The 22,773-nt window shown below is 42.7% G+C and overlaps 1 protein-coding gene across 1 annotated transcript in view; it reads right to left on the bottom strand.

Annotated features, from left to right (window-relative positions):
- Positions 1-22,657, bottom strand: part of Mcm6 (minichromosome maintenance 6) — a 33,100-nt gene extending 10,443 nt beyond the window's left edge. The window contains exons 1-14 of the mRNA XM_065432160.1: positions 22,421-22,657; positions 21,021-21,167; positions 19,533-19,643; positions 15,943-16,105; positions 12,266-12,405; positions 11,842-11,954; positions 10,028-10,173; positions 9,265-9,415; positions 8,261-8,402; positions 6,760-6,901; positions 5,242-5,349; positions 4,995-5,150; positions 4,016-4,144; positions 489-650 (exon numbers count right to left, since the gene is read on the bottom strand). Coding sequence (XP_065288232.1) covers positions 489-650; positions 4,016-4,144; positions 4,995-5,150; positions 5,242-5,349; positions 6,760-6,901; positions 8,261-8,402; positions 9,265-9,415; positions 10,028-10,173; positions 11,842-11,954; positions 12,266-12,405; positions 15,943-16,105; positions 19,533-19,643; positions 21,021-21,167; positions 22,421-22,512 — 1,902 coding nt within the window. The 5' untranslated portion in view covers positions 22,513-22,657. The remainder of the gene's footprint in view (positions 1-488; positions 651-4,015; positions 4,145-4,994; positions 5,151-5,241; positions 5,350-6,759; positions 6,902-8,260; positions 8,403-9,264; positions 9,416-10,027; positions 10,174-11,841; positions 11,955-12,265; positions 12,406-15,942; positions 16,106-19,532; positions 19,644-21,020; positions 21,168-22,420) is intronic.
- Positions 22,658-22,773: the final 116 nt, after the last annotated feature.

The following is a 22,773-nucleotide window of genomic DNA, read 5'->3' as shown; positions in this document are numbered from 1 at the left end:
AAATATTAAAAAAAAGCATTCATTATAAAGAGATCAGCTGCAGACTGCCAATCGTAAGATTAAAACATACTGCAGTCAAAGCCAGAAAATACTAGACCATGGTAGAAAATGACGTTGACTGCTAAGAAAAATATTTCAGACTGTTTTGTAGAGATACTGACCAACTTCATTGTCATTCTTGCTGTGACAGTCACAGCAAGAATGACCGACACTTTGGCTGATGTTATACATTCATTCTGCGTGTGAGTCTCCGACAGCTGCTACGGTGATCTGAATAATCAAGCCATTTCAAGAAATTTGGGCCTAAATACCGGTGGAAGACTGTATTTGTATTTTTTAGAAATCAGTTTTGCCCTGAACTAGGTGTGAAGTGAGAACCATAAAATTAATGGTGTTATAAATCACAAGATCGAAAATCGTAAATTGTAAAATTTAGAAGATGTCGAAAACGACAAGGATACCAATTTTATTTGTTCAGGTCCACTTGCCTGGTCTGAGCAGTGCATCCGAGCGATGCCCTCAGCGAGGCGCACCATGCTCTCCAGCTGCCGCACAGTAATTCTCCATGATGACTTGGACAGGCCTCCCGCGTCACGCTGCCGCAGCTGCCGGTACTGTTCCACGAGGTAGTCCCGTGCCTCCGTGCTGACCTGTTAACAGTTAGTATGCTCATCACAGATATGCAGCAAGTCATCAGGTGAACCAGTTACTGAACAAGGAGTGAGCGAAGAATAACACAATCGTTTGTTTATGAATGATAAAGCCAGTAAAATGCCAAAGCAATGAAAACAAACTTCTTTTGCTTAATTAGGGTGCTTAGTAGTTGTATTGGGGGGTTAAATCTGCAAAAGCTTCTTGCATGCCTTACGGTGCACAGTTTCCTACAATGGCCATGCATTGAAAGTTAGGGCACTACTTTTCAGAGGAAACGTTCTCAGCTTTGATATTGGTCAACACACCTTTTGTTCTTTAATCTTTCATACAAATGAATATATTATCATTGTCATTTCATTTCATTTCATTTCATTTCATTTTATTACCTTAAAGACCCCTTGCGGGGTATTACATAAGGGGTGGGTGGTACAAAAATACAGGAGGTTGCCCACTATCTTATTTTGAAGACAGAATACTCGTTACTTCATCCACGAAGGCAGATGAGGTGGTGATGGCAGCGACGTGGTGGGGAAGGCCGTTCCAGTCTTTAGCTGTACGATGAAAAAATGATGACGAGCAGGTGACAGTGCGCGCGCTAGGGCGAGCAACATTTAGTGGGTGGCCTGTGCGCAGCGATATGCGTGAAGGTGGTACAATGTAAGGTGCGTGGCGAAGCGAGCTTGTGAAGAATTTATGGAATAATGATAAGCTCGCGATACGGCGACGGTGCGCTAATGTGTCCAAACCAGACTCTACTTTTAATGGTGATACGCTGATATCATATGAGTAAGTCGAGTGAATGTATCTTACGGCGCGGTTCTGTATGGATTCTAATGCGTTGCTGAGGTAAATCTGGTGAGGATGCCATATGGGTGATGCGTATTCGAGTTTTGGCCTAACCAGTGTTTTATATGCTAGTAGTTTTACTTGTTGAGGAGCGTTGCGGAGATTGCGTTTCAGAAATCCCAAGGTTTTGTTAGCAGATGATATGATGTTAGTTATATGCGAGCACCAGTTTAAATCATGCGTGATCGTTATGCCTAGGTACTTAATAGAGTTTACAGTGTCGATTGGGGTGTCATTAATTGTGTAGATAAAGTCAGGCCGATTACGGCTGCGGGAAATAGACATAGATTTACATTTATTATTGTTTAGTACCATTAACCATTGATCACACCAGGCTGTAATGTTGTTCAGGTCATATTGAAGAGAAATGCAGTCATTACTATTAGTAATAGTTCGATAGACAACGCAATCATCAGCAAACATACGAATCTGAGAGGAAACATGCAATGGAAGATCGTTAATGTATATTAGGAACAGGAGGGGACCTAAGACTGAACCTTGGGGTACGCCTGATGTTACGGGAAGAAATTCTGAGGTAGTATTGTTAACACTGACGGACTGTGATCGGTTACTAAGAAATTCTTTTATCCATGCTAGGACATTAGGGTGGAGGTTCAAGCGAGAAAGTTTTAATAATAAGCGTTGATGAGCTACTTTATCAAACGCCTTTGCAAAGTCAAGAAAAATTATATCGGTCACAGTGTTAGTATCGAGATTTGAGTGTAGGTCATGAAGAAATGTAGCTAATTGAGTGTCACATGATAGCCCTTTACGGAAACCATGTTGCGACGGATGAAAAAAGTTATTACTGTCTAGGAAATTCATTACGTGTGAGTATATGACGTGTTCCATTATTTTGCAAGGGATACTAGTTATGGATATTGGACGATAATTTAAGGGTGAATTACGGTTGCCTGATTTGTAGACTGGAACGACCTTGCTCTTTTTCCACTCGTTAGGAAGCGTGCCTGATGATAGTGATTGGGAAAACAGCAGGGTTAAAGACATGGCAGAGATGCGCTTCGTGTTTTTTAAAAGCTTTGACGTGATATCGTCAACACCAGCTGATGAAGATAATTTAAGATTATCAATTAGTGAGGATATTCCATCAGGCGAAAAAATAATATCCGGCATTGGAGCCATGGCAGCAACAGTGAAAACAGGAAGAGGCACGTGTGGTTCGGCAGTAAACACAGATGAAAAGGCATTGTTAAACAATTTAGCACAGTCAATATCAGGTAAGATTTCACCATCGTTCGAAATTCTGACACCAGGGGATGACTGGGGATTGATAACCTGCCAAAATTTTTTGGGGTTAGTGCTGAGCATGCGGGGTAGTTCTGAATGAAAAAATGAGTGCTTCTGTTGCCGGATAGCTATCAGGTAGGCGCGTTCAGATACATAGTATTTTTCCCAGGAGCTAGGACTTGGCCTCAGTTTAGCGAAGCGAAACTGACGTTTCTTTTTGTTTTCCAGTTTCTTTAGTGCGTTAGTGAACCATGGTTTATTGCGATTAGAGCGAAGTAAGGTGGTTGGTATAAACTGCGCAACGAGGTTAGTCATCTTATTTTGGAAGAGTAACCAGTTTTCTTGCATTGAGCGATTTTCAAAACCTAATTCAAATGCTTGATAGAATGCAATTAGTTCGCTGTTTATGGCGGTATAATTTCCCTTTTCATACAGGCGGATTGTTTTCTGATCTGAACGACGTACTGTAGGTGAAAATGAGAAAACAGCATGGATTACTTTGTGATCACTTATTGCGCGTAGGTAGCTAATGGAGGACATGCTTTCAGGATGAGTGGTTAGTATGAGGTCTAGTATGTTAGCCGAGACATGAGTTGCGCGCGTTGGCTCTGTTATCATCTGGGAAAGGTTAAAATTAAGGCAGATATCTAAGAATTCTCTAGCTCCTGTTGTGCTAGTAACTGTGCTAGAATAATTTGACCAATCGATATGTGGGTAATTGAAATCCCCAAAGAGGAAGATGCAAGCGTTCGGGAATTTCTGTGTTAATTGGTTCAAGGTGTTATTCAGATGGCGGGGGAAGTCAGGATTAGCGTTGGGGGGACGATAACAGACGCCAAGAAGTAGTAGCTGCGGATTAGCGCGAATGATAAGCCACACAACTTCTAGGTCAGTGGCCACATTAACTGTGGAGCACATTAGATGTTTTTTTACTGCGATGAGAACGCCACCGCCCCGAGTACCCTGCCTATCTTTACGAAAAACATCGAAATTCGGTAGTTCACTCAGAACTTCACTGTCAGTTATATCATTGGTAAGCCATGTTTCAGTTAGTATGAGTGTTAGTATAAGTTAGTAATCTTCTAGTGGTCATTTCATGATATGATAATGACCACTAGAAGGAAGCTGCTACAGCAATGGTTACTATAATGTCACAGATAAACTTTGAAGGCCACTATAAACAGCTGAAAACAATTATTCTGCATCGGCAAGCTAATGCTGCTAGGCTTTTCTGGTACCATAGTTGAAATAAAAAGGACCTGCTTACCTTAGGCTTAAACATACGTGCAAACTGGATGTAACGCTGAATGTCTTCATGACTGTATTTTTTCTCAAGACTATCTTCATGATGGCAATGCAGGTCTATGATGCGCCTTGCAATAGCATAGTCTGTGACCTGTAATTAATGAAAGGAAAAAGAAGTGGAGGGAGAATTAACCACACCACAAGGCCATAACAAGCACTTGAAACTTCTTGAGGTTGTAAGGCCACATCTGCATGTTGATTTTAGCTTTACCTAAAATTCCTGTATATGTGCACAGTGAAACTTCATTAAATACATACAGCAGAATCTCGTAAGCTCAAACTCCAAGAGGACCAGAAATTTATTCGAATACGAAGTAGTTCAAACTAAGGAGAGTCCCTCTAAATATAGATTCCGATCAATTTTGCGGTAAGGTGTGCAAATCCAAAACTGTCACTTGGTTTGCATTAAAAAAGTATTATCTTTCCTTGGATGATTGTAATGCATTCGATCACTGTAGTGACCTGTCGTGCACCAGTCAATAAATGCATACCATGTTAAATTTTTGTCACTTGTAAGTTAAATACACCATACTGACTCCCATGCTGCCCACAGAATGCTTTCAGGAATACTGGAAAGTGAATTCAATGCAGAGACAAGCAATTAAATCGTTTTGGTGCCTACTCCATTAATTGCAACAATGCCTATGCACAGAAATGCACAGAGGCTCACCTGCCCTTTGATCACTGCCAGCACCAGTGTCATCTTCATATTCAAGCCCAGCTGCATCACAGTGCGTGTGGCTTGGCAGAATGCATAAGAAGTGTTGCACGAATTCTGAGTGATTTTTGTAGATGACTGTCCATACATGTCAACTACATCACATATCCTCAAGCTATGTACTTGTCTAAGTGTGCACACCTCACTAAAAAGAAAGCAACTGCAAAGTGAACGTGTACCTCACAAGTGTTAGCCAGTGAACACAAACAATGAAGAGGCCCACCTCGTTACATTCATCCACCAAGATGAAGAAAAGGTCAAAGCGTGACATGATAGGAGGTGACAATGCAATGTTCTGACGCAGTGACTTAGTACGGTCATAGCGACCCCCAATTGGGTTGGCTGCAGCCAGGATGGAAGTCCGAGCATTCAAAGTTGCCTGCAAAACAGTTTATTGGAAAAGTCACGGTCAGTGATGCACACATGGACATCGTCTATGGCTAGGAGATGAGGAATGGGGGCTGGCTTACCTTAACGCCAGCTTTGGTAATGGAAATGGTCTGCTGCTCCATGGCTTCGTGGATGGCCACCTGATCTCGGAGTTCCATCTTGTCAAACTCGTCAATACAGCAGACGCCCTGAAAGCAAACGCAGCTAAGAACTCCAGCCGGTGCCAGTGCAGCTCTGAGTGAACAACAGATAAGAGTTGAATGTCTACATAAATAATAATTTTAGCCTCTATTAGTTAGGTAAATGTGAGGGCCTTAGGTAAATGTGTATGAAATGCTGGAGAAAACAATCTTGTTCAGAGATTGAGTTCACTTATCACTGGACTAAGTCCAAGGCCAACATTGTCTGCATGCGTCTCACACAAGAACTTGCGCAGCTTTATTTATGCAGTGGCTACCACCATGTGCTGTCGGAGCATGTGAGTGTACTTGTGCTGTGTGTAGCAATGTGGCACGTTTATAGCTAAGTGTATGTGCTGTTTTTCATGTATAGTCTCTTCTGCAGTGCCACCACATTTATTATAAATCACAATTAAAATCACGATTATAAAATGAGGGTGCAATTGGGAGACCCAAGAAAAGGAGCCCGAGTATACGCATGAACATAAAGCAATGTAGAGTAACTGACGGATTATTCTGACTCAGCGAGGATTGCCCAAAATACAGACTAATTGAGAGCCCACAATATAATTGGAATAATTGGAGTGACTTAACAGCAGCATGAATTTCGTTTTATGATGTGAGTTTGCAGCAGCGCATGCTGCAATGGCGTGAAGCCACACTGTAAGGTGAAATTAGCTTGCACCTTAAGGTGAAAATTGCATAATCCACACGTCGCCTTTACAAATTTTTAGGCTTCTCGGTGCAGGTATATGCACAAAAATATGGTACTGCCTCACCTGCCAAGGCTCATTAGAAGGTAATCTCGTTAAGTTGATGCTTGTTAATACGAAAAATAAGATAATTCGGACTCATCCTCTGGCAGGCTCTGCAGTTGCCTCTTCCTGGCAAGTGCAGCTTATGCAACCGTAATCTTTAACGGGAAATACTTGCAGTGAGTGCTATATGTGAAACCCAGCTTCCTGGTTCTTCTCTCCCCCCCCCCCCCCCCCCTCTCTGCACGGTCGCCGCGGAGGCAAGCGACATCTAGTGGTGCTGCAAGAAACACAGCAGTGCACACTGTGCTTGCCTTGCGCTGTGATTGGTTGAGTTTTTGGCTACAGAGATGAAATCCCGGGATCCTAATATACAGCTTTGCTGTAAGATCTAAAACAGCCAGGCAACAAAGTGGAGTTACTAGGAAAGTGAATGGGGAGAGTTGACCAACGGCTCTTACCATATGGCATTACCGTATGGCTGCCGTTTTACAGACCTCTTAGGCTAGGTGTAAAATTATGATTTTAACACTAGTCTGTAAAACATTTCTGTACTTTACCACTTTGTCTCTACACACTCAAATTAAGAGAAGTAAAATGTCTATTTTCACTAATGCCCTTGGGAGAAACACGGGGTTAGTGTAAACACAAGGGATTCACTTACATTGTCAGCAAGCATAAGTGCACCAGCTTCAATGACAAACTCATGGGACTCTTCATCACGAACAACAGCTGCTGTCAGACCAGCTGCACTTGATGCCTTGCCACTTGTGTACACAGCCCGTGGTGCAAATTCCGACACCTGCCTAAAAAAACCAGCACTGATTACTTGCAGTTTTCTTGGAGCTGCAAAGATAAAAAACTGACAATTTGGTCAATTTAAGGCAAGGCGTCAAAGACGCAATGCGTAATGCATAACATCATACCCTTAGATTTGTTCACTTTATGTAAAGAAGAAACTGCAGACTGCCTGTATAGAAAATAATAGAGGTATAAAAAACATTTTTCACGTCGCACACTGGATACTAAACACACCCTCAAGTTTTTGGTGAGCCTGCTCTTGTATTCAATTTTTTGCAAGCACATCACACAAGAACACCCGAATATGGCATGAAAATGTCAGGTGCCTAACATCACAGAGCTTTTCAACACTTAGAGAAATCATAGATAAATTTGTACAGTGGGTAAGTAACTACTGTCATTAACATTCGTGCCAGATACTATTCCTGTACATGCTGCTGAAAGCTCCCAATGCCACTCAAAACCCCTACCACTTACTTTTTAAAACTCTTATGCAAGAGTAAACATGATGACTAGCGAGCTAACTTATTAATTGGTCTGGCTGACCTGGCCATCTGTCACAGGTATCACTATCAGGTTTCCTTGCAAAATATATAGTAGCCAAATATAGTCGCCATGTGCAAAGGCAGAAGCAGACAATGCCACTGTGCAAGTATTATGGATGAGGTGGGCAGCACAGGTGAGGCAAGGAACCGGCGAGGTGGGTAATGCTGATACAAATGCAACGATGGGAGAGCATGGCAGGCAAACATTGCGCATGGACGTGGCGGCGGCGGAATCTACTATTCAGTATTCGCACACCTCTAGTATTTACACAATTGTAACGCACCACCGAATCTAACGTGCACCAAATTTTCACGAGTTTAATGTAAGAAAACAAAAGTGCACCTGAATGTAACATGCGCCCGATATATAAAAAGAAAGATACAGTCGAACCCACTTATAACGATATCTGTTTCAACAATATATTGGTCATAACAATGACAAGCTGATGCACCGTCAACGTATGTTTTCCATGGTTAAATAACCCACTTACTACAATGCCACTTTATCAGTTATAACGATGAAGTCTCGCTACTAGGTGTCGAGCCGAAAGCAGTGAAATGCGAAATCCTTGAAAAGAAAAGAAAGAAAACGAAAAATTAGAGCCCCTGCATGATGGGCCGCTGCTCCAACACCCACCGTGCGCTCCCTCCTTACCCCCCCTCCCCCCCCCATCTCACACAGCTCTCTTCCATCACCCTTCAACCCCTCCGAACACGAATGGGCTGCGGCCATAGCTCTGCGCCGCCCCACCCTCTAAAACACGAACTGTGCCACTGAGCAGCGTGCTCCCTGAATCCACAGATAAATGCAATGCCTACTTGAGAAATTGGCTCTTGGCTGTGCTGGGGTCCCCCACAACACAGATGTTGATGTCGCCTCTCAGAGTGGTATTTTCCTCTGTTGTCTTAGGCACTCCACCAAAAAGCATAATCAGGATGCCACGCTTTATCTCGTCATTACCTAAAGGGTGAAAGAGAAAACACATGGTGACAGTCATTGTCTAGCACTTCCATCACTTAAGTGTCGCGCTAATTGGTGCAGACATCGAGGGCAATGTTGGCCAACAAAATTTCGCAATAGCAATCAAAGAAGCCAGTCGAGACCATTTTGCTATTTAAAACGAATCCTGGACACAAACCATGATGCAGCCTTCAGAAATTAACTGTTTGCCTTGGCCTCGTGCTAGTTTGGGTTCCGAGAAGGCACTGGCAACATGGCCGATCCATCCTCCATGATGCTGGCCAATGATACATGCAGGCGATGAACTCGAAGAAAAATATCGCTCTTCCTGCTTGACTCGGTGGCCAAATGAGTGTGCTGTCATGCAGGCAGAGTCCAAATTATCGAAAGGCACGTTGTAAGGTGTCCAAAGTTTCGGTCGTCTTATGCATTATGTCTACGGGGACAGCAGCAGTGCTGCAAAGCTGTTTGAGTAATTGAGCGTGCCCAAATCGTCCGTGTCCGAATTATCTGTCGGCGACTGTATGCAGCATCTGGTGGCAGGTGATATCTGTGAGCTGCATTGTGGAGCCATACTGTCAGCCAGTTAACTGAGCAGATGTGATGTGAAACTTCCCTCCATTAACATATTTGTAAAATGAAACTTATTCACCCTGTCAACAAAAATGCCATAAATAACAGTACATAGACTACCTGATAAGGCTTGACATTTGAATGCTGCGCTATCGTCATTAGCACAATAAGTTCTGCAGCCTGAAAGGCAACAATGCTCTTTTGCCACTGTGCATGTGTGGAATAAATTCCACAAAGTAGAACCCCAGCAAGCAGAAAAACCGCTGGGAGAACAGACTTGTCTACAAACCGTGGATAGTGGGAAACAGGCTCGCAATCAAGTTGTGGTACAGGTTCTTGTCTTGGCTCATGGCATAAATGCGGTCCCACTGCTCGGGGGTCAATTGCTGCTTCATGGCTTCCGGAGTTAACTCTTCCGATGACGCTGCCTTGCCTCCCAACTGTGTGAGAAGGGCAAGCATAGACGTAAAGACGTTGGCATGTCTAACAATGACAAATTCTGCTCACAGTTTACCTGTACAACCACCATTATCAGCGAAATTTAGTTCACTGCAGAACAAAAGCCTCTCCCTGATATCTCCAGCTTCCCCACAAGCCCTGTTAACCAAGCTCACCCTGCACCTGCAAATATTCGTCATTGTACCAACTTTGTGCACCGTAGCAAAGGCTTGTCACCACCAATCACGAGATCAAGCTGCCCGTTTCAGATAAAAGAAAAGGGGCTTGCTTATAGTGTACTGCTAATCCTTTGGCAAAGCTTGCATTTAACTATGGTTAAGCTGAAGCATACAATGGAGAACCCTCTTGTGGTTCTCTTTCTTGGTTGGCTATGGCACAACCAATAGCCTCCAGTGCATTGTACACAGTGAAACGGAGTACTACTCTCAAGTGTGCTTTTTCAAGAACCCTGGTTATCTGTTGCAGGTGTCACACAACAAGCCCAGCTCTATTTCTTACTCTTGCAGTGGGGTCATCAAGATTCGAAATGCCACTGTAATGATTGCAAAAGTCTGCAGATTCTGCCGCAGCGCCATGCATAAAGACCAGCTTACCCTGGGGCTAGTCTGCTCGACAGTGCAGGCCAGAAAGGCAAGCCTGTAGGACATCTCACGCACGCCAAGGTTCTTCAGGCCCCGCACACCTTCAGTCTCAAAGCCTTCCATGCCCTTGTGGTGGGCTGAACTCTCAGTGCGCAGACCTGGAGCACAAAATGAAAAGACGAGTCAGGGACACAGAGAGAGAGAGAGTGACAGACAAAAGGAAAGCCTGTTGACCGCGCCATAACTGTTTAGCATGTGGCTGACACTTGGACATTGGTCAGCAGTGTGAGGAAGGAGGGGAATGGGCAGAAAGTTGACAGATAAGAAAGAAGAGAGCACACGGTAACGTGATCAAGTGGTGCCGAGGTTGGTCTGGTGGCTCTCCCGGATGTCTTTCCTCGTCATATCAAAGGCATAAGACATCATCTATGCCTTTGGCCCAAGTTTTTTCAAAACGAGGTCCATGGGATTGAGAAATTTTGTGCGATATAACCACTGCGCAGTAATTGGAGTTTGAATTTGGAGTTCTTCTATATTCAAGCATATAGTACTTTGTTGGGACCAACAAAGCAGTTCAAATTAGCTATCAATTCGAAGGAGGAGATCTCAAATTGTTGGGATTTCACTGTACTCTGTAATTATTTCACATATTCACCTTTTCTTTCACCGTCATGTACATGCATATTAATCGAAATTCAATTGAAGCTCTATTCAATGCAGGCAGTTTCAAGCAATGCTGTGCAAATAAGACTTCTCAATCTGTGGGCATTCTTTAGGTCATAAAGCATCTTAAGGCATAAAATGTCAGTTTAAGCGTACAGTAACAAAACAAAGGCCAAGGGTAAAACCTCAAAGACATGATAGCAGATTATTAATATCAACTTCTGAAAAAGTGTGTAAAGCTCAATTCTGCCCACTACAGAGAAGCCAGCAACAGTTACTGCTGCTTCCAAGTGAAGCACTGACGAGAACAGAATCACCTACAGTACACTTCTGCTAATTCAACACTGGTTAATTTGATTTTTCAGACAATTCAATCACAACCGAAGGTCCCTGCCGGCACCAATGCATTTTTATGGGCCCTAACTTTTGTTATTTTGTTAATTGGCTTATGCCGAATAATTCAAACTTGAACAATCTCCGTGCACGGGCATGACCCCTATGGTGACCCCAATCGCTACCTTTTCGTCACAGCATGTCTCTGAGGAGATAAGGGGAAAGTGAATGGGTTGAACACGTCATCTCCCATCAAAACAACCATTACCGGTCTGTCCTAGAAAGATTTTTCAAGCAAAAACGGTAGCATACAATGTCCCTTACATTATTTGCCCGTTTCCAATGCACCCCCCCCCCATGCGATCGTAAACGAAACCAAAACTGCCTTCACGGCACTCGTATGCTTTGCCGCATACCCTGGTTGCATTGTGGCGAAGCTGACTTTAGAAACCCGGCCGCCGCTGTACATGTTTTTCTTGCTGAAATTTCAGGTGCACATTATTTTTCCGTTTTGCTTAGGGATTTAATGTTATCTCTGCATTAGTTTTCTACGTTGAACACATAGGAAGCGTGTACGTGTTTCATTAGGGGATAATTCGACCTGCCGGATAATTTCGCCGGTCCTGTCAGGGTCTTAACGGAAGTCAAACCAGACCTTTCAAATCAAGCACTGACACCACAAGAACTATTGTATCAAGGTTACCTTTAATGGCCCAAGAGACATGTTCAGCATAATGCAGCATCATCAGCAATTAGTTAATTGGCATGTCTAACGTTTCATTCCAGCTCATATAATATTCATGTGTATAAGTGACTGCAATTTCACCCACCAGGTGTGGTAAGCTGGCTGACATCAGGGACTACAATGAGTGTGCCTGTGAAATCACACCGGTCACCAGCTTGGGCAACTTCAACTGCTTCTGCACGTACAATAACTTCCACACTGCATAACACAAGAAGGAAGTCAGGTTAGATTACAGAAAAATAGTACTAACAAGCACTACAGTGGAAGAGGCGCATTTTATAGGCGAGATAAAAACAGGCAAAAAGACCTTGCTAATTGCTGTTCCCATGTACTGTGAAGCAATTCCTAACTGTACAGCTAGTATATGCACTTAGACAGTTAGGTAGTTACGTCTCTTTATCACGTCAATTTATTTCAAGAGCATTCTAGGGGTACCACGTAAGGGGTGGTTCTACAATAATGCAAACAATATAGAAACAGATCTGAAAATACTGCAAACGTGTTCACACCTGCGTGGGATGTTTCCTCGTGGAAGCTCAGCCTGTGTTTCCTGAATGCGCACCTTCTGAAAATCCACAAATGTTGACTTGTTTGTGTCGAGAATGAAACGTGTCCTGTTTTGGCACACAGGGTTCCTACAGATGGTGGGCTGTAAAGACAGTACAAAAAAAAAAATGAACAAGCGAACACCACAACTAATCAGTGTTCATATTCATACTAAATACTTCTCAATTAAGCAGACTTCAGGACAGGACAAACTATATTCAATGTTAAAATGGCTTAGCCAATAATACCACGGTTTCTGCCATCATGCGCTTTAATAGAGTCATAATAATAGGTTATGAACTACAGTGGCCAAAACATTGAAAAAAAAAAAAGAAAGATAGCCGATTCGCTAGGGCACGTACAACAAATTTCACTGCACTGATGCTTAAGGTACTGAAGTGTGAGTGACTTAAGAAGTCAGTGATGTGCCAGTCCATTTCAGGTCGGTGATATTAGTTTCACCAATTGTTGTAACAGCCAGTTGAATGCATGCATTTCTAGCTCCCTCAAGAGGAAACCTCACGTAATTTGTGACTGCTAGTCTGCTATAGTATAGTTTAGTATAGTATAGTATAGTGCTATAGTATAGTTTCACCAATTGTTGTAACAGCCAGTTGAATGCATGCATTTCTAGCTCCCTCAAGAGGAAACCTCACGTAATTTGTGACTGCTAGTCTGCTATAGTTGTGCACAGACTATCACTAGTTCCACAGTTTCCTAATGAGATTACTTTCAATGTTGCCACCACAAGTGCAAATTTAATGTCATTTGGCGTAATGATGGCGGCTGCCTTTGGCAACAAGCGATTTCTGAATGCTGATTTAAAATAGGTGTGCGTTTACAGCTTTACACAGTCTTCAACAAATAAATGTAATAATACATGATCTAGTACAGCTAGTGTGGTCAGCCTTGGTTCGTTGTCATTGACAACAAGCCATTACACGTAAAATACAAAGGCGGAATAAAAGAGAAAATGGCGCTAGTCATATAGAGGCTGACCAAGCACTAACCTTAACATGCTCGATCAGTACAGCTATTGACAGCAGCACTTATGTGCCCCTGCATTAAGCATCACGCTTAGACATTGGGCAGCAACAGCACTGGTATGCTGCATTGAATTCTAGAATTGTACGTGCCAAAACCACTACCTGATAATGAATCACACCGTAGTGGGGTACTCCAGATTAATCTTGACCGCTAGGGCATCTCTAACATGCCCTCAAAGCGTGGGACATGGGTGCTTTTGCATTTTGCCCCCACCGAAATGTGGCTGCTACAGCCAGGATTTGATCATTTGGCGTAATGATGGCAGCTGCCTTTGGCAACAAGCGATTTCTGAATGCTGATTTAAAATAGGTGTGCGTTTACAGCTTTACACAGTCTTCAACAAATAAATGTAATAATACATGATCTAGTACAGCTAGTGTGGTCAGCCTTGGTTCATTGTCATTGACAACAAGCCATTACACGTAAAATACAAAGGCGGAATAAAAGAGAAAATGGCGCTAGTCATATAGAGGCTGACCAAGCACTAACCTTAACATGCTCGATCAGTACAGCTATTGACAGCAGCACTTATGTGCCCCTGCATTAAGCATCACGCTTAGACATTGGGCAGCAACAGCACTGGTATGCTGCATTGAATTCTAGAATTGTACGTGCCAAAACCACTACCTGATAATGAATCACACCGTAGTGGGGTACTCCAGATTAATCTTGACCGCTAGGGCATCTCTAACATGCCCTCAAAGCGTGGGACATGGGTGCTTTTGCATTTTGCCCCCACCGAAATGTGGCTGCTACAGCCAGGATTTGATCATTTGGCGTAATGATGGCAGCTGCCTTTGGCAACAAGCGATTTCTGAATGCTGATTTAAAATAGGTGTGCGTTTACAGCTTTACACAGTCTTCAACAAATAAATGTAATAATACATGATCTAGTACAGCTAGTGTGGTCAGCCTTGGTTCATTGTCATTGACAACAAGCCATTACACGTAAAATACAAAGGCGGAATAAAAGAGAAAATGGCGCTAGTCATATAGAGGCTGACCAAGCACTAACCTTAACATGCTCGATCAGTACAGCTATTGACAGCAGCACTTATGTGCCCCTGCATTAAGCATCACGCTTAGACATTGGGCAGCAACAGCACTGGTATGCTGCATTGAATTCTAGAATTGTACGTGCCAAAACCACTACCTGATAATGAATCACACCGTAGTGGGGTACTCCAGATTAATCTTGACCGCTAGGGCATCTCTAACATGCCCTCAAAGCGTGGGACATGGGTGCTTTTGCATTTTGCCCCCACCGAAATGTGGCTGCTACAGCCAGGATTTGATCTCGCGATTTCGTGCTTAGCAGTGCAACACCATAGCCGCTAAGCCACCGCAATGGGTGGCACTAGTATTCGAGTACACTATACTAAGGAAGCGCGGCATCAACAGCCTGCATTTCTAATCTGAATGAGCCATGACGAACGCATTAAAATGAATTACAACAAGGCAAATGAAGGTAAGTTTGCTCATGTGGGGCCAAACAAATTGCATTGAGATCTACGACATTAAAGGGACACTAAAGAGAAACAATAAATCAGTTTAGACTGATAAAATATTCTTTCTATACTCCATTAGTATTTATTAACCCCTTATTTGGAGGTGGACATGTTGATTATTACTAGACAAAATGAAAGCAAAGACTTTTTTAAACTTTAAGCCAGAACAGCAGCACCGGTGCATTAGTGTGATGTTAAAGTATTTTCACTTATTTGAGCCATTATGATGCAGTAAAAGCTCATGAAGTTTTCAAAGCTCAGTCTTCATCTCTGAGAACACAGTGTTGTCCATCTTTGTAGCCCAAGGGCTTAACTAGTTGCGGGCAGGCGCTGTAAAACCCACGATGTCACAATGACCCAGTGCAGAAATTTCAGAACGATGTCGCTAACCTATATTTTGTTTTTGCATCTTTCCTGGCTTACAAAGACTCTTTTCACAATATTAGTCGCCTTTTTCTTTCTTTACAGTAGAAGAGTAATTGACTAAAATGGCTCTACTTTAGTCCCTTTACTCTTTACAAATAGAAAAATGGGAACTGAGGGGCCCGATTTTTGTTAGTCAAAACATACGAAGCCAATAGATGATGAAGCCAAGAAAGCACAGGGGAAGTTATTTGTAGATTTAAATGAAGTTTAGAAATGAGGCCTTTAACAGTTTAATATCATTTCTTATGCCTGTGCAGTATGGGTATTAGTCTGAAAATTACAGCAGTGCATGTTCGGCCTTGCGTATTTTAACATGAGCAGAAACTATGCCATCATATTCGCTAGTGGTTTATTCATAACAGTGCAGTACATGATTCCGTGGCATCATGATAAAAGTCGCCAGAAACAGTGATTTGACAAGTCCTAATGGCCAATACAAAACAATATGGCAGCATGCAAAAAAAGACATATTATATATATATATATATATATATATATATATATATATATATAATAACAGATGCTGAGACATCTGCAGCAACTACAAAAGGAAAAGAAAAAAGTATGAGCCAGTTATCCCAAAAAGCAAATAAAAAAAAGAATTCAATATTGTCATAAAGAAAAGCTAGTGAACAAAATCAATGCGTGCCAGGGTTTACCTGTGTGTACTTGAACTGCTGCTCCACGCCACCAACAACAGTCTGGCAGTCAACACAGACAAAAGTGCCACTGACAAGCTCTGGGTGCACAGGATGGGTACGCACAACTTGGCCACTGATCTTCAGCAGGCTGCCTACCTTAGTCGTCGTTAACTCGCGCACCCTGCAACACGTGAGGGTTGTACAATGCGAATGAGCAGCTGAGCAGAAAAGGCTGGGATTTCTTCATCATGCAAGATAAACAGTATGTAAGTGCTGCAGTTGTATTGCAGTTGGCATAAATGGAAGGAATCTCCAAAGCAACTCTTTAGAACCAAATCACAACATAGCTTATGCCACAAATATTTGTTGTCCAGTTGAATCCAGATATATCAAACTTGAAGGGAATCGCAAGATAGTTTGATATATCAATAATTCCAAATATAAAAAAATCCCTATTTGAAGCTTATCTGAAAATTTTGCATGTCTCAGACAGTCTCCCGAGATCGTGAAAAGCGGTCATTTACCAATTTGTTTCTGCAAAGCTACAAAAGTACTTTTTTTTTCTTCTTTTATTTTTTCTTTTGCAGATGAATGTTGCAAGTCACTCGTGCTCTGGAATGTTCTTTGATAAACTGATTGCAACGCTACCTCTAAATGCTCGCGCCACTCAGCTGTGAGACCACGGTGCACCTCTCACGCTTTGAAATGCTTCTTGTGCATTGTTATTCAGGATAAGGTAGAAACGGATGCAGCACGAGAGAAAACCAGCTGTGCTGCCATCAGCACACCTGTACTTCAAATTGCGTGTGAACATGCCCAGCTGTGTCTGTTACAATACGCCGATGGCCAATCGTCATCCGCCAGCAAAAAGTCAACCAAGCAAATGCTGTTAGATTTGAAAGTGGCTTTCAGCCAGCACAACTGACATGCCTATGCGAGTACAAATAAAACATGTACAGCACGGACTATGGGCCTGCAAATCACACAGTCTTGAATGCCGCCCTACAATAGACTTTTCGCGATGGGAGGACGTGGTGGTTTTGTTGAACGCAAGCTGTAATGTGAAAATCTGACCAAGAGTGGGTTGGGATCAGATCCGTTTTGCTCACTCACAGAACCAGTAAATGCCATTCGTGGAAACTCTACAAGCAAACCTGGCAATACTGACACCTCCAGTTTGGCATCCCATGCCCGGGGCCATTCAGTAAAAAGTGAAATACATATATTCTTGTGGAATGCATGTGTCAGACCAGGAGGCCTTTTGAGTTCTTGAAAATATGTGGTGATCCCCTCCCCAATAACGAACGGCCGCAGGTAGCCTACGCTTCAGTGTCCACTGGTCATTCTGCTATTAGTGTGCTTCACCGCATCACACGACTGTGTTGCGGTGAAGCTCACTAAAACAACTCTGCCATTCTGAAGTCCAAACCCTTGCTGCACGAGCTGTTCATACTTTTAGCAATGCACCTTGCTCATTTTTGCTGCTGCCCTCCAGGTTCAATGTGTTGTGTGACAGCACCTACCAAACAGTGCCATTTCGTCAGCATGAATGTTTCTGATGAAGCGAGAAGTTACCAAATTACCTTTAGGAAAAGCAGACTTGCAGGGGCTCATTGTGGCAGTATTCGACATATGCACAGTACAGTGCTATACTTTTACATGGGATTTCCATGGCAATATTACAATGGCTCTATATAGACAATCGTTCAATATAGCCAAATTTGATGCAGGTCAATTTGGACCGCCTGGGCTTACTTAATGCGCACCTAAATCTAAGCACATGAGTACCTCAGTGGTGGTCCAGCCAATTTAGGATTTCGAACAATTTTTGGAGCAGGAAGAATGTTGTTCTGGAACAGTTTAGGAGCAGCCATACCAGCATTTTGGAGCAGTTACGGAGCAGAACAATTGGTCTTTTTGGAACATTTGCAGTAGTACAGCAGTAATCTGTCGCCACATGGCAAAGCTTGCTAGTACTGTGCAACCAGTAAATGCTGCTGAAGAGTGAAGCAAGACACAAAGCCAACAGCGACCAATTAAGCTTGCCTTCCCATGGACGGTTTACTATGCACGGTATGTTGCATAAATTTTTATTTGGGTAGGCAAGGAATTCAATTTTGTAAAAAATTAAATAAAATTTTATGGCCTAATGAGACTAAGGATACGCGCCTGGGCACAAGACAGACATAAAATTGCAAATTAGTTGCACTGTCAGGCACAAGATACAAAGTGATGGCAAATGTCTTATGTGCATTCTAAATGACAGATGTGCTCCAATATGCATAACTGCACAAGATGTGTATTTCACCTAATAACAATGCTAGAAGCTCGACAAGAGACTATGCGTCTATATATGGCACCAAGATGAGATGACTCCATACGGTGCGTCGCAAAGATAGTGATGGCAGTCGACAACAACGCTTGTACCACCCCATACTCACTTTCATTGTGAGGCAGTCTGTAGGCTTCCTGTGTGTCGTGTAGCCTCTGTGAATATGTACCAGTCAATCCGGCATAAAACCGTAACTTTTGTCGCCGATACCCGACTTACTTTCAAAACACGACCTTTTACAGCCCCGAAGGGCTCAAATTGCCACAGGCACATCCGCAATAGCTCTCAAGACCTACCACTACAATTATTAGGCGTTTCAGTGCTCGTACTGTGACAGGAGCTGGAGGGTGCACGCACGTATAATTAAGAAATACATACTGTGTCTCATGACAATTGCCTCTTCCCACTTTCAATATGTTTCACCGCAATACTTCGTGTATGCTTCACCATGTTGCACTGCTATATTGAGGCGAAGCTGACTTTTGGGAACCGGCACTAAGCAATGCGTCATGCTTTCCGAGCTTCAAAGCTATTAGCATAGATTACACAGGCGCAGTCAGCGCCATTGCCAACAGCAGCGAACGTTGAAATAGTTAGGCCTAGCATTGCCGTGGTGGTGGCTATGGCTGCCAGAAGATATGCGTGTGAGAGTGCTTGTTCGAGGCGGCAAGATAATCAAAATGGAAAAATGCAGCAGTGGAAGCTCCGATCAATGCTGTTTTGAACCTGCGATCATGGCAAAAAGTCGAGAAAATCTGATGGCAAAGAGATTTTAAGCCCAAAATTTTAGACGTTCTTATACATTGAATCTACGGGTACATGGCGGTGCCACGAAGGCGCCCGAATTATCGGGCATGTCCGAAAAATCAAGCGTCTGGAAAATCGGTCGTTGATTGCAGTTGCATAACCCTATGGAAACATTGCATTGCCGTGAAAGAATAAAAATACCGCACTTTTGCTCAGTTGGTGCAAATGGCACTTGAGTGGGTGCAGCCAGGAGCAGGCAAGTCCAATTGTAGCAAAATGGCAAAAATGGTGCAGCTGGACCACCACTGGTATCTTTGCGTACATCCCAGCAGCCGCGAGTCGAACCCATGACCTCATGCTCAGCAGCAAAATACCATAGCCACAGAGCCACCAAAGCAGGCAATACCAATCAGGCGTTGCCCCCAAGAGTGGATGACCGTGTGTATTAACATACTTAAATAATAGCCCTTTGCTTCTTCAAAAAAACCAAAATTTTAAACCTTTTCCGATTTGGAAGCAATGCACTTACTTGTGCCTCGTGGCCACATCCACAAAGCTGACATAGTATTCCTTCTCTACATTCACTTCGGCATGGTCTCTGACAAAGTTGCGCAGAGCACGGCACAGGTAGGGGTATACACTGCAAAATAAGAAAGTGCAAGGCAAGTTTCCTAAATGTGGAGTCCCAGAGTAGCTGGTGTTTTGATATTATACAACTAGCACAATGAAACAAGGATGAAAGTAAATGTGAAGTGGCACTGCTATGCTTGTGCCATTCCATCCATTTGCATTCAGCTGCACTACTCATACTATGCTGTTCAAGCTGCTCAGTCAAGTTTGTTTCACACCAGCTTCGCCACAAAACTTTCTGAACTTTTAAGGACTAAGTGTGTAATAAGTAAGTTGTACGAGCTTGGAAAGCAAGCCCTCAACAATGCTATTTGAGATGACAGTTATTCGTATGTGCATTTGTATTACAAACCAAGAACAAAAGGGCTCTTTCTCGCCCCTTTAAGTGGCTAGTATAGCACCAATATCACAAAGGAATTTACGATAAAATTCCCAATGTCCTTGGATTAGGTCCTGAACTTTCTTAAGAGCGCAATATGAGCTCTCTACTTCAGTGCCATGATAGTTTCCTCGACACATACCAAGTTGCTCATGCAGTTTACAATGTACAGTCAAATAATTTGAACCCAAAAAGATAGTAGGCAGAAAAACATTATGTTTAATAGAAGCACCATAAAGTAAAATGAGCACGCCTGCCAGAATGCTCTTGCAAAATGTGCTGCTCTGTGCACTTCTGTAGCTCACCCAAAGTGAACACAACCACGACAATTAAGCTAAAGCTATCACTCTTTTGGGTGGTACTAACAGCAGCTCTGTAGCGGCACTCAAGAATGTACTTAAAGCTAATAGCTTTCCTTGACTATTTCACTTGTTTTTGTCATGGCCAGACATTCACCACTGACACAAAGGTGCTGATGGTACTCTCGAGCCACCAACTTGTGGGGCACATTTGTTGTCGAGTGCCAACCAATATAGCACTTTGATAGCGACAAATACAACTCTTTGAGGCACATGTGCTGCCATGCGAGAGCTTTGGGAAGGACAGCTCCCTTCTTCTTTCACAGCCCCCTCCCACTGTGGAGGCTATGGGAGAGAAGGATGGCAGTTGTCTTTCACACTGGCGCTCGTGCCGCTGGACACAACACACAACAAATTGGCTTGTATGTATTGTCACCCATACTGCTACAGAATGCTTTACGGCTCTTTGCTATGTCATTACGCAATAAAACAACAAACGCTGCCTAAATATTCCCATTGCAACAAATATGTTTTTTTCTTATCATTCCTTTAAAAAAATTAAGTCTATTGCTTTTCAGAAGTGTTTGGTTATTCATCTACATTGATAATTATTACCGCTGGTTCCTGCACTTTTTTTACAAAGCTAGACAGTAAACTGTCTCCCCATCAATAAACAAGGTAAAACAAACCAGTATTCAAGGCAACTCACCGATAGTACTCCTCCTGAATGACAGTAGCAAGGTTTTGGTTGAAGCGCTCAATGTCAGCAAAGCTGACCTCGAGCGTATTTCGTTCTGGCTTCACCAGATTCGTTGCTTCCTCAACATACTTGGGTTCATTCCGCTCGTTCTTGCACCTACGTACCACAAATTTGCAGATGCATTTGCAGCATACAACCCTGGTTTCGCAAGCACAGTTATGCTAAGGCTGAAATGCTGTGCTAAGACTGAAAGACAACATGGCCCAAACAATATCAAGCAGCCCAGTAAGCAGTCCAATCTGTAAGAGTATGATGACAAAATAAGTGGCACGAACCAAAAGACTAATTATTACACCATTTTCTTGCTTTGCATGCCATATCATGAATAATGTCCATGATTTATTGTGTGGTTTGTTTGCTAACAGAAATACACTATCTTCCCCAAGGTGTACTAGAGAATAATTCACAAATATTCATTTTTATGTACAAAGAATGTGGCATTCGTGCTCATATTATTCTATTCAAGCAATCTGATATAACCCTTCCCTCACCTACAATTGTATGCATAGTTGAATTTCTGTTTGATTTAATTTACCCAGAACAGTATTTCTGTGGAACCAGCATGAGTGTATTTAACCGCATCTCAGTTATTTGTCGATTTTGTGTTCTTGTTTACCAGTTCCCCTTTGCCGATTCATTTCAGACCTCCTATGCACTTCCATGTTTTTTTTTTGTTTTTTTTGCATCACTAGTATTACAAGAACAATTACTCAACACATGTGCCCTATGAATGCATACAGAAACTAACGTGATGCACAAAATATATTCCCTACCAGACGAATGTGAAGGGGTCTTGAAGTTATATGTCTTACTGAAAGCTAAATACGTAGGAAATAAAACATGAAGGAATACGTAGGAAACTAAATAAGGGTCCCAGAGCTGCTCAGCTTATCAGGACATTATCTTAACAGAGCTGGTCTTAAAGGATTCCACGAAACTCAATGCAAAGAAGCACGCGCGCGTGGCATGTGCCAATAACGGTTTCTTCAAAAGTTCACTTTCGATCTTGCAGCGCGAGTGGTAAACACGATAACAATCCCAAGCAAGGGCACCGCGTGTAACTACTGCGCGGATTATCTTTCGAAGATTTAAGCATATTAATGCGCACGCATATAATGTCTGCTGGGAGCAATATGTTTACACAATTTCACAAATAAAACAAAATGCTCGAAAAGTAAAAAAAAAAAATTAAGCTTGACGAACAATCTAGTTACTAACGACCGCAATCCGAAACACTTTGTTTAAAGAAGAAGAAAAACAATCACGATCACGCACGGAGACGGAGAGTACCGATGGCGAGCACGCCTTTGTCAATTTAAAGGGCCATCATTTCAGTCGCAGCAACTTACTCTTCGAGAAAATCTTGAAATAACTTCTGGCAGCGGTCACCAATGTCATCCTTGACTTGTACAGGCCCCGTCCGAAGGTCAGCGACATCCATGGTGCAGTGTTAAACCTCGTAGAAACTTCTTTCTAAAGAAGATTAAACTTTTATCGCAGAGTTACAGGTGGTCGGCCGTCGACCGTAAATGCTAGTTTCCCGCAACAATGCGGCATTTGCGCGCGCTTTTCTACCCAGCGTTGACAACTAAAACCCAAACCGCGCTATGGTCTGCCGTTTCAGTGTTTCAGTCCAATGATTCCTTTGTTCAGTCTTAGTTCTCCAGCACTGCAGTAAAATAATAACTTTACAACTTCTGCT

The sequence above is a fragment of the Dermacentor albipictus genome, chromosome 4 (genome assembly GCF_038994185.2).
Source record: "Dermacentor albipictus isolate Rhodes 1998 colony chromosome 4, USDA_Dalb.pri_finalv2, whole genome shotgun sequence".
In the NCBI taxonomy this organism is placed as follows: domain Eukaryota; kingdom Metazoa; phylum Arthropoda; class Arachnida; order Ixodida; family Ixodidae; genus Dermacentor; species Dermacentor albipictus.
The sequence above is the reverse complement of the archived record's forward strand: the minus strand, read 5'-3'. Positions and strand labels throughout refer to the sequence as shown.